At 41.9% G+C, this 16,628-nt stretch overlaps 1 protein-coding gene across 1 annotated transcript; it reads right to left on the bottom strand.

The window, feature by feature from the left end:
- Positions 1–11,278: 11,278 nt before the first annotated feature.
- On the bottom strand, positions 11,279–13,503 carry ARL14EPL (ADP ribosylation factor like GTPase 14 effector protein like). Its single transcript, XM_063181278.1, has 3 exons — positions 13,393–13,503; positions 11,844–11,983; positions 11,279–11,501 (listed from the first exon to the last, which is right to left on the bottom strand). Exons 1-3 carry the CDS (start codon positions 13,501–13,503, stop codon positions 11,279–11,281), a joined length of 474 nt encoding a protein of 157 aa, XP_063037348.1.
- Between the last annotated feature and the right edge of the window lie 3,125 nt (positions 13,504–16,628).

Raw genomic sequence — 16,628 nt, forward strand, 5'->3', positions numbered from 1 at the left:
GCGCTGCCGCGCCGCTCTCAGCGAGGGCAGCGCGGACCCAGAGAATCACGGGATGAGCTTGGTGGAGAAGGACATCCGGGATCGTCCTGCTCCAGCCCATCCTCGGGCACGAGCAGGTCAGCTAGATTACAGCGCTGGAGTGTCACGTACAGTTTTTCCTTAAACACCCCAGGGACGGTGACTCTACCACCTCCCCGGGTAATCCATTCTGATGTTTAATCACAATTTCTGTGAAGAAATTCCTCCTCAGGTCCAGCCTTAACCTCGCCTCGTCGCCGTTAGCCTGGGTGAAGGTGCCGAGCCTCGCCGGGCGAGGGCTGCGACTGAACCCCGGCGGGGACGGCTCCGAGCCGCCCTGGTGCCCACAGCGGCAGCGGGGACCGGTGCTCATCCTTGAGGCTCATCCTGAGCCCTCGCTGTTCAGCCCCTCAGGAGCCACAGGGACATTTGTTCCCGTGTGGGAGTGCACCGTCAGCCCTAAAATACCTGTCGTCACCATCCTTGTTTGTAGGCCTTGTTTGTAGCCTTGTCAAAGCAAGCTGCCGCCCTTGCAGCAACAGCGAGTTGTTCTGGAGGCCATGGAATCTACAGTTCCTGCCTTCCCCAAACAACCTGTGCCCAGGTAATGCTCCCAGAGTCCCACCCCATCCCACGCCATTGAACTCCCCTGCATAAGACACAGAGCACACCGTGCCTTGTTTCAGGCCAAGTACAAGGTTCTCAAGCTACATGAACAGAACCATTAACTTTCAAGCGTTGAATTGAGTGTTTCTACTTCACTTGAATGTATGAAAAATGTGTATTTTATGATTGGCTTTTTGCAACTATTAAAATGAATATTATAGGTGTTGTGTTAGAAAGTAATGCTGTATTAATTCTCTTAAGTAGTGTAGTAACACTACTAGTAACATTAGGTTATAACAAAATGTTAAAATAGAAACTATGTTATGTAGGATACTTTTTTTCTCTAAAGAAAGGACTCGCAGTGAGATAGCAGTCACAGGACACCTAAATCTTTCAGAGAAAGGGAATTTATTGATCCATTACCAAGAGAAACAAACTTCTTCCCACCAAGCACAGACAGGATGACACTTAGGCTTATGAGGAAGAAGTTGACAGAATCCTGTGTTTGAATGGAATTTATGCATCATGTGTGAAGTATGAATGTATGAATGTTGCATGTATGAATGTGCAACAGGCTATTGCTTTTAAGGGTTAATCCTTTGTTAACGAGGGTCCTTTTTCGGGCTTATGCTGCCCAGAAAAAGGTACCCAGATGTCCGTAATGCTTTATTTCTATCATATTTGTCTCATATCGTCCTAATTCAAATTGTCCAAATTATTATTACTCTAATTGTATTACTATTTTTATAACCATTTTATTACTATTAAACTTTTAAAATTTTAAAAACAAGTGATTGGCATTTTTCACAAATGGATCTAATGTCTGTGAGACCTCTATTTTCCATCAGGTTTCGCTGAAATTGAAAAACAGGATCAAAGACAATGGGATGAGCGAACAGAGGAACAGGCAGCATAACTGCATAAGCCTTGTTTTCCTAGGAAACCAACTAAAAGTATTAAAAATTTTTTGAAGACTTCTTCAGAATGTAGCTGCAAAGGTTTATAATATGTGTCACGAAGGTAATGAATGGTAATAAATTATGGTAACCTGAAGAGACAGGTGGGAAAAGGTTGGAAATTTTTGAGAGTACTGTGAAGAAATGTTTTATAAACATATATGCTGAAATCTTGCCTCTGTTAACTGAAGGGAATTTAGTCAGTAGGGTCAACTTCAATATGGTCACCATTGCAGCCAGAACATAATAGATAATTTCTGAAAAGATAATTTCTGATTAAATAGACTTGGCCTTAAGAACCAACTTTAGCAGAAAAAAAAACCCTGTGAGAGACATGGCCATATTCTAACAGGAGTTTGAAAGCAGAGAATTCCTGCCTGAGACTTAAAACACATTTGTGCTATACTCTGTCCTGGGAAATCCAAAATGTTATTGGATTCCATACCTATCTGTGCCCAAAATAGTTACTGACAATTTAAGGCCCAGCGCCACAGCCAGAAGCAGAACTGCGTGGCAGGTGTGGGTGGTGCCAATCCCTTTAAAATGTTGGAGCACCCAAGCCAAGAGCTCTTTATCCTCGTGGCCTTTGCTCAAGGTAGATGTTGTTTCAGGTGGGTTTTTCTGGGCTCACAACAGTAGCAACCCAAAAAGCTGCATTTTACAATAAGAACCCGTTTCAGAGTGAACTTCACAACACCCGTCAACCGTGCAAAGCTTGAGCCAGTCGGGGTCGGGTCACCCACACATCCGTGCTGAGACCCTGGCTGTTCCCTGCTGCTCCCTCCCCACACAGCGATGGCTCAGGAGCAGCAGCGCCAATGCCAGCGGAGCCCAGGGTGGGACAGCAGCCCCAGCACCCAGCGAGCCAGAGCCTGACTCTGCGGGGCCAGAGGATTTCTGTCTGCCACCAGATCTGCTTTGTAAGCTCCTGCCTTCCCAGGACACGTTTGCCACCAGCTTCCCTTCGTCTTTCAAACCGCATTGCCAGCTGGGGAGGCCACCATCCTGGAGGGGCGGTCACTCCAACATTTTAAAGATTCTCTTTTTTCCGGGAGGGCCAATGACATTTAGCAATTTTGTATCTAATGGTGATTCACTGTTATTTTTTGCCTGTCGCTGTTTCGCGTGTTAGGAAAACTCATATTAATTTCTCATTATGGTGGAAATAGACTGGTTAAAACTATAAGGTGAAGCAATTCTTTTCAGATTGTACGCTTTTTAAATTGTCTTAAACTGAGACAAACTTATACCAGAAGGTGGACCCACAGTCACTGTTGTGAATGGCCATTACGTTTTTCAAGCTATTGTTTTGGGATGAAATACAGTAGTATTCAACTATTCATCTGGTTTTCTGTGCTTTTATAAAACACACACCAAAAAAATGCAATATTCTTGCAAGAAATTTACTTGACTAGAAAAGAAAAATGAGTGTTTTGCTCCACACTGAAAAAAACTCAACAAATCTTTTTGTTCTAGGAAATCTCCCCTGAGAGCAGAATTTTATAAAGTTTGTTCAGGCAAAATGAGCAAGAGCAGCTGGAAGTCTAAACAATTTCTTATTATTTCACAAAGTTACAGTTGATACAGATATTGAATGTGCTGCTTAGATGTGCCGCCAATTCTGTAGTATTACAACTTGGACCTATTTTAAGGTGTTTTCTTTCACACTTTGCTGCATCAAAAGAATATTTTAAATGGATAATCAGGAGAAGGAACACTAAGAATTCAGCTGGGCAACCTGCTCCACCTGGACTTGCTTGACACAGGAGGTTGGACTTGTGGGCCCTGGAGGCTTCTTCTACCCTGTATGATTCTGTGTTCAGACCCTCACTGAAGAAACGCAGGAAAGAGAGATTAGAAACAATAAATAATGAAGCTAGCTTGACAAGGTGCTGTCAAGTGCACTATTACACAACTTTTTATCCTAATACCTTTTCTGATACTAAGTAAGAATGGTAAAAAGTTGTGATTTCTCAAACATCCGTTCATCTGTTATTGGTTTGCACTTGCACCCATGTCATGAATGAGTGTTTTAAAATTGGTTAAAGAATCAGTGGCAAAAGTATCAGTAAAAACAGGTTTAATATAATAGATTCTATAGGCCCTCTCTACTACTTACCAGATGGTCAAGGTGCACTGAGGATAGAAAGGGGAAGGAAAAAGGGGAATACAGCCCAAAGGCCCAACAGCACTTAATTTAATAGCATTTAGAACTTCAATTCAATTGAAACTAGTACTTCAATTCAACAGCATTTAACTTAACTTGTAACTTAAGTTAAACAAGTTAAGCAGTTAAAAATCTAGGACAGCAGCATTTCTCCCACATTTGGTATAGCGCACGCACACTTGTATGCACGCAGACAAGAAGTGTGTGCTCTCTAGCAGGTCAGCCCCCAGCCTGTTCTTGGGGTTCTTGGGGTTCTTCCTCCCCACGTGCAGAACTCTACACTTGCCTTCCTTGAACCTTGTTAGGTTTCTCTCTGCCCAGCTCTCCAGCTCATCTCCAGCTCATGCACTGAAGGTCAGCACAGCCTTCAGGTGTTTCGTATCATCACCAAACTTGCTGTGGGTGCATTCGACCCCTTCATCCAGGTCATGGACAAACAGGCTGAGTAAGACTGTTTGTAAGACTGGGAGTAAGACTGAGTAAAACCCAGTATTGATCCCTAAGGAATGCCACTGACTACAGGCCTCTGCTTGGATTCTGCTCTGCTCGTCATGATCCTCTAAGCTCTGACATTCAGCTAGTTCTTGATCCATCTCACTGTCCAGTCATTTAACCCACATTTCCCGAGCTTAACTACAACGATGCTGTGGGACACAATGTCTACCTCAGCTGAAGCTGAGGTAGACAACATCCACTGCTCTCCCCTCATCACCCCATCCTGCCATGCCAACTCAAAAGAGCTGTAGCAACTGTAATGCATTTGGTGCAAATGTGTATTTAAGGATATTTGAATATTTATTCAGAAAGGATTGGTCTATGTTTCTTTGGTCCATCTCTTTTGGGTTTTTGCCCTAAAGTGAGTCAAATCTGTATTTTACTAGAGGATGGGATGGATATAGACAAAGTTCAATTGTGCTCTTATAGAAGGTCTTTAAAAGGATAATGAAAATAGTCTTGAAAAGAATTCAAAAATGTATCTTTCTTTTTTCTGTTCTCTCTCTCTCTTTTGTTTTGTTTTTTTTTTTTTTTTTTTTTTTTGCTTTAATGATGCAGTGGAATTGAATGGCACTTTGCCATATGCAGAAGTTAATTTTAAGCCAGGAGGAACTGTTTAGTGGTCTTGTAACTGAAATATGTAGACTTTCTGGAACCAGAGCTCTGACTTTTCCCAGGACTGACTGTTCCTCACTCTTTTAAAGCACTGAAGGTGCTGAATACCTTGTGGTTTACTTAAGTTATCCAATTTTAAGTTCCCATTTGGACAGGAATCCCATAGCAATTTTTATATTAAAATGTGGGACCTTAGTTTGGGAAAGAAGATCTCAATTTTCTGCCTTTGTTTTACAGTGCTCTGATCTATTGTACTCCTAGTCTGTGTTTCAGAAGTGCTATGTTATACAAATTTTCACTGTGGAACTTTGCATGAAGGATTTGCAAATACCAAGCAAGGGAAAAATCAGCATTGTGTGTCCCTTCTCATAGCAGAGCAATAGAGGTAGACAAAAGAGGGGTGGTCCTGCTACAGCTGGCTAGCTAGCCCGGCCTTGTGCTGCAGCTTTGGTCTGCCATATTCCAAACTTCTATCTCCTAACTCGCCCAATAAAGCCTCAGATGTTCATGGTCTTTCACGTACTTTCATATATTAAAAGTCATAATATTTAATGGCTCTTCCTTTGCCTCTCCTAAGCCACATGCTAATAATTCTATTAATATTTCCTTTTAATTGGCCTTTGTTGTAGAAGCAGTTGTAAGTATACAGTACAATATGAAAGGACACCTATTGTGGTTTTTTACCTCAGTGAAATCTTCAGATGTGGAGAAATAGACACATTGTCAAATATAGAGTGTCCTTAGTGGGTGAATTCCTAGCTTGTTGTCTAACTCAGTGCAATGAAGGCAAACAACAAGATGCTGTGCATAGGTCTTATTTTATTTTCTGAATTTTCAAGTTTATAAAAGGCAGGAGGTGCACAGTGTAATCTTTGGAATTAAAACAATTCCAATAAGACAATGGCCAAGCACATAGGAGCTTAGAAGGGAAAGAAGCATCCTTATGCAAAAATCATATGGGAACACAGTGTTCATCTCCCTGAGATTGGCTTCTTTGTAGTAACAACATCTAATAAAGCAGAGGGTTAATATCTCCTCCCAGATAGATAATGATTGTAAGCAAGGGAAATACAGTGGAAGACACAATAATTTCAAATTAAACAAACGGAATCAATTTTTAGGCACAGAATTGAGAGATTGAGAGATGGTATCTTAGTTTAGGGTATAGTTCAATATGTATCTATCTATACTCTCCCCTTTCCTTAAGCCACAATGGGATCACTTGTAGCCATGAGCAAAGCAGCCACATGGACAAGGAAAAGACAGGAAAATGATTTGCAGAGTCACTACTTGTTCCAAGGGCATAATTTGGGGAGGAGGGGAGGAATTGGGGAGAGAAGGACACACAGACCTTAAGGAAGAGTTCATTGATCTGTTTTGCCTTAAACAGTTTTCTAGAGCAAACGTATTGCATAGGGAAAATCATATTCTATTTAGACTGATTTATAAGGTGTAAAATGATCTGATGTCATCTGGAGCAAAACCAATCTCTCAAGAGACTATAACATGTTCTCTGCCATTTCTCTCAAGGGATTTAAAACCATAATGACATGCAGTGTGGTGGTATATAATTTCCTAACAAAACTGTCAAATATGGGCACTGTGTTGCTATTTGTATCTACCACTAATTTCACAATCCATATAAAAATATGTGTAACATGTTTTCTTTTTCCCCATGTACATCTGCCCAATAGAATTATACTTGTTCAATCTGAACTGCTCATCAGGAATTTGGGGAAAAGTTAGCAGGATCATTGCACTAGTAGAGTTATTTTCAAACCACAGCAGAACTGCCTCTGCCCTGTTATTTCTTTATCTTGGCTCTCACCTTTCTTTTATTTTCAGGTTTTGTGCTCTATTTCCAAGGTTGCAATAAGTGTGTTTGTGTGGAGTTCTCTTTGAATTTGTGTTTAGCTATGACTGTGACTGAGTCACAGTCCATTTTAAAAACCACAGAGTAACACAAATTAATTCAACAATTGGATTTCCACCAATCTGGTATTAATCACATTATTCAGAAAATGTAACATGTAGCCTTACCACAGGAATCCATGTGATAAACTATTTAGGTTTTTCCCTTAAAATAAAAAGAAATAGATGATAATTCAAATCTGTCCATTTCAGATCTTGAAGTTAGGTCAAAGTTATGTCAGTTATGTCATCTTCCTGCCAACTTAAAATAACTTTATCTTCTTGAAGAGCTGCTTGTTCCATCAAATCTAGAATGAGTCTATGGCACATTTGGAACAAGAAACAGTTCCTGACTCCTGACTTATGAGCAGGATTTCCACCTACCTTAAGAAGTTATGTGAGCTATTTGGACTCCTGGCAAAAGTCAAAGGATACTTGGGGACCAGTGAAGTATATGAGAACATCACTAGATCCATTTACCAAACAGAGTGTCATACCTATGATGGTTTTTTGTTTTGTTTTGTTTTTTTTTTTTTTTTTCTTTTGGTAGTGAGTGTTTTTATAGAATCATAGAATTGTTTAGGTTGGGAAAGATTCTTTAAAATAATTGAGTCCAAGCACTAAACCATGTCTTAAAGTGCCACATCCACATGCCTTTTGAGTGCTTTCATGGATGGTGATTCCACCACTTCCCTGGCCAGCCTAATCCAATGCCTGACTACCCTTTTGGTGAAGAAGTTTTTCCTAAAATCCAATCTAAAAGTCCCCTGGTGCAAATGGAGACCGTTTCCTTTCATCCTATTACTTGTTACCCAGGAGAAGAGACCAACACTCATCTGTTTACAATCTCATTTCAGATAGTTGTAGAGAGACATAAAGTCTCCCATGAGCCTCCTTTTCACCAAGACAAACACCCCCATCTTCTTCAGCTTTTCCTAATTGAGCTTGTGCTCCAGATCCTTCAACAACTCCATTGCCCTTCTCTGGACTTACTCCAGAATGTGGACATTCTCCAGAATCAAGGTCTGTCTTGTAGTGAGGAACCCAAAACTGGACACAGCACTCAAAACTGGACACAGCACACATTGTCCCCCTGTATCACCTTTGCCTGGTACAGGGGGACAATCTCTGCCCTGGTACTCATGGCTACACCACCAGCCAGGGGCCTTTTTGGCCACCTGCACACACACTGGCTTATGTTCAGCTGCTGATGACCAGCACGCCCTGGTCCTTTCCTCCTTGCAGCTCTCCAGCCACTCTCCTCCAACTCCTGCATGAAGTTGTTGTGGCCCAAGGACCCAGCACCTCACCTTGTTGAATCTGGCCTTGGCCTATCAATCCATCCTGTGCAGATCCCTCTGCAGAGCCTTCCTACCCTCCAGCAAGTCAGCACTCCCATCCAACTTAGCGTCATCTCTGAACTGACTGAGGGAGCACTCAAACCACTTGTTTAGCAGGACTGGCCCCCACACTGAGCCATGGGGAGCACCACTTCTGACCAGCCTCCAGCTGGACTTGGTTCCATTCACCTTCACTCTCTGGCCATCCAGCCAGTTTTTAACCAGGGCAGAGTGCCCCTGTCCAAGCCATGAGCAGTCAGTTTCTCCAGGAGAATGCTATGGGGAACAGTGTCAAAGGCTTTACTGAAGTCCAGATAGACATCCACAGTCTTTTCCTTATCCATTAGGCAGGGTCACCCTGCCACAAAAGAAAATCAAGTTAGTTAATCAGGACCAGCCTTTCCTAAACCCCAACTGGCTGTGCCTGTTCCCCAGTAGCCCCATACACGCCAAGTGAAGGAATGTGCTTCACAACCCTCTCTGGCACCGAGGCCAAACTGACAGGTCTACGGCTCCCTGAATGTTCCTTCCAACCTTTCATATAGATTGGCATAATATTTGCCAACCTTCTGTCATCTGTCACTTCATTAGTTATCCTGGAGTGCTGGTACATGACGGAAAGTGGCTTGGTGAGCTTTGCTGACAGCTCCCTCAGTAATTTTCAGTGAATCCCATCCAGCCCCATGGACTTGGGTATGATATGACAGGTCAGTGGTCATGGCCCCTTTAATATGCAGGCTTCATTCTGATCCCCATCCCTGTCTTCCAGCTCATGAGGCTGGGGACTCAAAGAACAACCTGTCTTGTTTCAAAAACAGAGGCAAAGATGGCACTAAGCACATCTGCCTTTTCTTCATCCTTTGTCATGCTGCATCTCCCCACATCTTTGAGGAAATGAGGTCCTCCTTAGCCTTCCTTTTTTTCGTGGTCACCTAATCACAGAATATGCTGAGTCAGAAGGGACTTTTAGTCTTGCACAGGACATCCCAAGAGCTATACCATGTGCTTGAGAACATTGTCCAACACTTCTCTATGTATTTATGAAAACGTTTGGTGTATTCATAAAAACATTTATGTTGTCTTTCGCAGCAGTAGACAGATTAATTTCTGGGCTTTGTCCCTTCTATTTCTTTCCCTACATAACCTCACAACATCCTTCTAGTTCTCCTAAGTTGCCTTCCCCTTCCTTCAAAGGTAATATATTTTCTTTTTTACCCAGAATTCCAGCCAAAGCTCTCTGTTCAGCTAGGATAGCCTTCTTCCACATCAGCTTGTCTTTTGGCACATGAGAGCAGTTGGCACCCTGAAGATTTTCTTCTTTAAAAACCTGGACTTCTTTGCCATTCAGGACTGCCTCCTAAGGGATTTTGACAACCAGGCCCTTTGACAGATCTTCCTAAATCTAAGATGGCAGTTATACTGACCCCCTCAATTTTTTTCTCTGAGAATTGAAAATTCTATCATTTCATAATCACTGTACCCAAGATTGCCTCAGACCTCTAGTTCTTTTCTGTTCACAAACAACAGGTCCAACAGGTGCCTTCTCTTCGCTGACTTGCTGTGTCAGAAAATAGTCTTACACATACTCCAGGAACTTCCTGGATTGTTTTCCCTCTCTGCTGTATTGTATTGACAGTAGGCATCTGGAAAGCCGAAGATCCCCTAGAGAGGAAGGGCAAGTAATTGTGAGACTGCTTATAGAATATTTGATCTGCCCCTCCCTCCTGTTTGGTGGTCTATAACAGATTCCTACCAGGATATCTGCCATGTTATCATTCTCTCTGATTCTTGCCCAGAAACACTCAACCCCATTGTCATAATCACTGAGCTTGAGACAACCAAAACTCTTCCTAACCTACATGGCTACCTCTGCACCTCTCCTTCCTCACTCATCCCTTTTGAAAACTTCACAGCCATCTATCACAGCACTCCAGCTGTGCAAGTTGTCCCAGCATGTTTCATTGATGGTGACTGTGTCACAGCATTCCCACTGCACAGTGGCTTCCAGCTCCTCCAGCTTGCTGCCCACGCTGCCTACATTATGCCAGCTTAAGGTGTCATAAGCTGAAAGGAACATAACAATTTTTCCAAGGTAGCAAGTCAGAAGGAAATTTTGATGTTAAGACTTTCTTGGGATCTGTTCCCAAGTTTCATGTATTGGAAGGTATCTTTGTCTTGGAGCAGATGGTCTTTGTCACAGAGAATGGCCTGTGGTAAGGGAGAAAAGTGGTGCCATGTTCAAAGTTGGGAGAGCCTCCTCAAAAAGAAACAAGCACTAGGCCCAAGGAATGATTCCCCCACTAGCAGCATGCCCCTGGAAATCACCTGCAACCATCTGCAGCCTTCTTGCCTTCAAGATCTAGAGGGACTCTCACTCCTCAAAAGGAGTGTGAATGCCTATCATGAATGAGAATACCTACCTCATAAGAAGACTGGGTGTAAGTTATTGTATTTAAAATCTGTCATGTCTTACCTGAAGAGGAAACTTATGGAACTGAAGATATTTTTCTGTCCAGAAGGAAAAATATCCACTCTGTTTAGTCATATAATTATTGACCAGTGGACATTTAACATGCCACATATTGTAAAAAAATAGTGCAGACTGTACATGTTGGTTTCAGTTTTTCTACCTGGACAGCAAGAAAGAATTGCTGAGAGAGAGTTGTTTCCACTCTCCTTTGCTTAATATACAGACAAACATGGAAAGTAGTGACCTAGTTTCAAAGAACAGTGTTATCTCAAATGCCTCCTGTCTCACCTATACAAGGAATGAATGCATCAGGATGAGAAGGCTCTTGGACAAGCCTACACAAAAGAAAGAACTGTGTCACACATCTGAGTAATTGAACAAGCAGAGAAATCGGCAAAAAACCCTCATTACAAGTAAAGCAGTTCAGCTTCCCAGGGTAAGAAAATTATCTTCCCATAACAATTCAGATACCTTCAATTTTAGAAAGTCAAGATTTAGAAAGAATTGACTAGGTGCCTCAACAAAGCTTACAAGGATGAGGAAGAATGAAATACACACTTTTACTTGATGGGGAATGCTAAAACTTGCTAGGTAGGCAGCAATAAAAAAATCACAAGCATCTCTGCCAGGTGGTGATTAACTTTAATAAAACATGAATTTAAAAGACAAATATTCAGGCACAAAACCTAACAGAACGTAATCAGTCAGGGACAAAAAATGGTAGCTCACTGATCACATCCCCAGCTTCAGTCTCAATCGTATCATAAACCCATTTCCTATTGCAGCGACATTCTGGCCCACATTTGTTCGAGTTGCATTTGGGGCAAGGATAGAAGCAACCCAGGCAGTCCATTTCCAGGCAGTCACATAAATCTATGTCATTACAAAGCAGCCTGCCGTGTTTGTCATACTTCCTTGTAAATCTGTGAACAAGAAGAAAAATTATTTTCAGACAATGCTTCAATGCATTCAGACACTAAATCAAACACATGTGGGAAAGATCTGTACAACAAGTATTTAGTCTTTAACAAACTCACAGCAAAATGAAATACCAGCATTATACCCTATTTGCAACAGCCATTGGTACTAAAAAATGAATGCATGCCATACTATATCAAAATTCCCTTAAAGTCATACAGAAAAATCTTGTTTTCCCAAGAAATCATTTTGAAAAATACAATGCTTTTATTAATATTGTTTAGGTACAGTGAACAGCCTACCAGCCATTTTTTAAAGTAAATCAGGTAATAAATTAGAGGTCTTACTTGGACTCATAAAAAAAATTTTGTTTCATCTGTGACATGCATGCTTTCTTTTTCTGCTGTCTAGTTTCAGGATTGAAGTCAGCTACCTGAGGTCCTGGATTATGAAAGGCTAAGCATTTTAATTGTTTCTCGAGTTTTTGCTATAAATGAACAACAGAAAGTTTGTAATTAGTACAATTAGAAAACATATTCAAGTGTCCTCACTGACTTCTGAATGACATTAAAATTAATATTCCTGATAACTTATAAGATCATATTGATTGTTTAAAATGTTTGTCTGACTATTAATCAAGTATTCCTTTTACCGAATGTGCATCCTGACTGGGGATGGAACAATCATAACTCTGAATACATGACATACAACTCTGTATTCATAACTCTGAATACATGACTCTGGTACAGTGGCATGGAGTTTGCAAGATGCCATGTGAGAGGCAGAATTATGTGTTTTGTTCTCATCTTCATCTAAAATGTAAAAACAAGTACTATGATTATAAGCATCTCAAATGGATTCACTCTTATTTTCACTGTTCCCTCAGATGCCTAGAAACTATCTATGTCCAAACAATCTGAGGGCAAGAAAAATGTCTGAAGGAGCAACTAGTACAGTAAGAAAACATTTGCACAAGTGAGAAGTATGAGAAAAAAAACCTCCAACACACAGACAAAAACAAAGAAGCTCAACTGAGCACGGTTTTCTGAGAAATAGGAGGATGCACTGTTTCTGCCAATTTTATGGAATTCATGTTTACAATTATTTAAAACTGCTGAATACTTTTGGAAACTAAAATATTATCTCTGTGTATTACCATTCCACACAGTCCACATACATAGACAGATGCTTCTAAAGTCACTGCAACATAAGCATCATGTCAAACAATTTCCCTTTGGACAACGACTGTAAGTTTTGACACTTATCATTCATTATGTAAAGGCGCAAAAATACATACAAATTTATATTTTTCTTCTGTTATGTAAATGGAGCTGCCTTGCCATCTCTTAGCTTCCCTGGAGGGTGTCATTCCCATCAGAGCTCACAGTGATTTTCCACAAACAATTGAGCACTTTCACTCTTTCTCAGGGGAAAGCAGTGGCCATTCAGCCCAATCTGCTGATACAGTGATTCAGGAATGTCCATGCACTTGAGTGCACTTTTCCCCAAGGTGGTGATGCTGTGCATCTTCAGCTGCATTCTCCTGAAAACATACAGGGCAATCTCATGTACCTTATTCAGACATGTCTGCTTTGGATTCTGGGGTAGATTTTTCAGCATCATCACCATTTGTGATCATAAATAATGCAATTTTAAGTTGCAAAAGAAAAATAAGGAATGGTGATATTCCTTCCTCTAAGACTACTCTTCTGTTTCCCTACTTCCTTAGAATTGCTCTTAGGCCTTTAAATCACTGCATTACAAACTTGATGCATTTCACTGTTCTTGTTACTGATATTTCCCTCTTGACTCCAGCTCTTTGTTTTTGTAATGACGGAAAAAGCTGAAGGCAATTTTAAATATCTTGATAATAAAATAGTACTGGAGAACTCATACCACATTTTTGTGTCTTATTGAGTAGTCCTCAGCAGGAGACACATTTTTTTCTGCAGATGTTTCCTGGGAAGAATAGCTTTTCTTGCCATTTTCTTCCACGAGATCACTCATTTGACCACTCTTGTGAAATAAGCACATATTTGTTAAACATACACAACGGTATAAACAGACTTTTAATTTAACGCTTTAAGGTAAGCAGGTGATATTCACACAGGGCTTTTACATACTCCTAATCAGCAGCAAGTGCAGAGCGGGATGTATCTCAGTGACAAGCTCGATTTTCAGACTGCCTTAAGCAGCACCACGAGCACGTACAGGAGCCGCGCCACCGCAGCCGCCCCAGCTCACTGCGCAGGCGCGGAGCTCCGCAGGCGTTCGAGCGGCGCAGTGCCCGCACCCGCCCGCAGGGGGCGCTGCCGCCCCAGCCGTGCGCCGCCCGCCCGCCCGCCCCGGCATTCCCTGCGGACCCGCGGCGCTGCGCCCGGAGAGCGCGGCCCAGGGAGGGAACGTCGGGTGCCTGGCTTCTCAGTCTCACTCCTCTGGGAAAGACACTTTAAAAATAAAGTAGAATGTAGACGGTTTAGGTTTAATAGGAAAAAGGGCATCACTCACTCTGCTAGCAAGGTACCTACGGAGGTCTGTGGGCCCTGTGAGTCTGTCCTACAAATGCCGTCCATTGCCTGTCTGCCATCAGCATAGCTTCGGCATGGATATTAACTACCTCTTCCCAACCTTGTTCGGATACTTAGTTAAATTTTTTTATGCACCACTGCTTCAGACTTTTAGCCCACAACACAACCAGAAATAATTTAAGATTTCTGGAGTTCCTCCAACCCTTCCCCACATGCTACCCAATCTCCCTCATCACCACTGGAATGCAGCACAGTGGCCTTTGTCAGTTTACCCTGCACTTCAGGACTGTTGCCCCAACCCTGCCCCAGAGAAGATCTTCATTTCCCACTGCCGAAGGACCTTCACTTCTCCAAGATAAGCAAGAGTCAAAGCCTTAGGTTTCCTCTCTTGCAGCCGCTTCCTGCAGGGCAACAGTCATCGTGAGAACAGGAACCACAAGGGAGTGACTTTCTATTACCTGGGGGCAATGTCTTTTAGAGAGGTGAAACAGCCTTCAGCCAGCTTCAGAGGGGGGTTCCTGTTCTCTTCAGTAACCTGAAGAATGACAGATGTGACACAGTTTACAATGGGAGGCTTGACAGCAACTGTTTTAGTTCTGGGACTTGAGTATCATTTTAGAGTTGAAAAAGGAATTCTATTAGCAGGCAATTAATATTTAGTGGATGGGGGAGCCTGCTCTCCTACTGGACATTTGTTAGGAGTCCACAACTGAATAAAGAATGAAGTGCAGCACTTAAAAGAAGGCAAATATTGCTCAAGTTGGAGTCCTGGTAAGGATTTGCTTCCTACATTTCCTCTTGAGTCCAATACATCTAGCATTGTTAAAGCTCCTTATGAGTATGCATGATTGTCATCCATGCCTGTTTCTTCACAGTACACCAGGTTCAGGGGCAGAAAAGCCATCAGCAGCTACCAGTGTAAACATGGAGAGCTTCCATACTCCTGTGGCAGTGTAAAAGTTTGACTGCTTTGACAACTAAGTCCCAACAGTTATCTAGAACCAAACACACAAAATCAGAGACCTCATTCTAAAAACTAGCAGAAAAGAACACACGTCTTGTTCCACAGATGTGTTTCAAATGCCCTTGCACCTCAGCAGAAATATCCTATGCAGAGAATGTAGCAGACTTCTGCTTACACATACAAATATTTTAAGTACATAATGTTGAATTTAAATCTCCAGGAGAGATAACAAAAAATGAATAACAAAGTGAGAAGGACTGATTATCCTCCACAGTGTGTTCTGAGGATAGATGGAAATGAGGGAGACACAGACACCCACTATGAAGTCTGCAGAACCTAATTATAAAAAGGAAAGTATTCTTGGTCCTGAAACAGATTTTTTTCTTCTACCAATTTTAGTTTGACTGTCGTGATAATCTGGGGGCAATGCACTGAACACTGTTCTTTTCCATAAAAATTTCAACTCTGAGGATAACCACCAATTGCACTCTTCCTCCACCAAAACCTGTGTTCTCCCATGCTTTTTGAATACAGCAAGTACTTTTCTGGAGAGGATCACCCATAGCTGAACATCCCATTGTGGCTACAGTGTATGGCTAAGTACTGGCAATTTCAGCACAGAGCCTTGAAACAGTTGACCAGGCCAAAAACAGAGTAAGGGAGGAAGAAAATCAGAGGCTGTGTTATATTCAGAGTATCATCCGTGACACAGATGTTTCTGCTCAGAGAACAATTTCAGAAGTTGTTGGGATTTGGAAGGAATTACATTTGTTTATGATTGTTATAAAAGAAATATTTTCCTATATCTATTTTTTCAAGAATTTAATATTTCTGTTTATGCTCCCTGCAGACTACACAGGTACATGTTTCAGCTGGTGTGAAATGTGGTGACCAGCATCCCAGACACTTCAGGCTGTTTGGTCTCAGCAGCCTAAAGCTAGTGTCTCTGCAGGGATTGCCAGAGTGAATTCACATTGTTTTCAAGTAGTATTTGTTTGTGCCATTAGAGAGGTTCTGGCTGAGATATGTGAGCATGTTCATCACCTTCACCAGGGCAAGAAGAGATGCTGCCCCTGTGCCTTTAATCCCCCTGTGTGCACACAGATTAGACAGACCTACAGTCCCACATTCCTCACAGCCCTAATTCTGCAGAGAAGTCTGTGAGCTCAGGAACCAGCAGTCAATTTTGTGGCACATTCAGGTACATACCTTGGAATTCTACGGGACATCTGATGCCAGCCAAATTAATAGGAATAAATTAATCTTTCTCAGATCAACTATGAACTGAACTGTAAAGCTGTGGGAAGACCACTTGGCATCTATTCTGTACCTTCTCTCACAGCTGTAAATGTGCATGTGTGTTCACAGGACAGCCTTAAAGCCAGGTAGGAAACACAGGCCAGATGAAGAAATAGAAATCATCCCTTGTAACTCAGCTGGTTTACCAGAACCCTGACAAACATGGTGACACTACAATGGCCTATCCTTTAACAGGGGTCTGGAGGAGCAAATACATCCCTCTCCAAGCAAAATAACACAAATCCTCATGAGTTCTCCCTCCCAAACCGAGACATTTTCTGCTGCATCTGGAAGTGAGGGCTCCTGTAGGTGAAGTTAAGCAGTTAATTATAATATCATGC

This window comes from Melospiza melodia, chromosome Z, assembly GCF_035770615.1.
Source record: "Melospiza melodia melodia isolate bMelMel2 chromosome Z, bMelMel2.pri, whole genome shotgun sequence".
NCBI lineage: Eukaryota > Metazoa > Chordata > Aves > Passeriformes > Passerellidae > Melospiza > Melospiza melodia.

Coding starts and splice junctions, on each gene's coding strand:
- ARL14EPL (XM_063181278.1), bottom strand. CDS start 13,503: ATGAGTGATCTCGTGGAAGAAAATGGCAAGAAAAGCTATTCTTCCCAG. Junction 11,984..13,392: donor CAATAAGACACAAAAATGTG/GTATGAGTTCTC, acceptor GTTCATTTATAG/CAAAAACTCGAGAAACAATT. Junction 11,502..11,843: donor AATTTTTTTTATGAGTCCAA/GTAAGACCTCTA, acceptor TCTTGTTCACAG/ATTTACAAGGAAGTATGACA.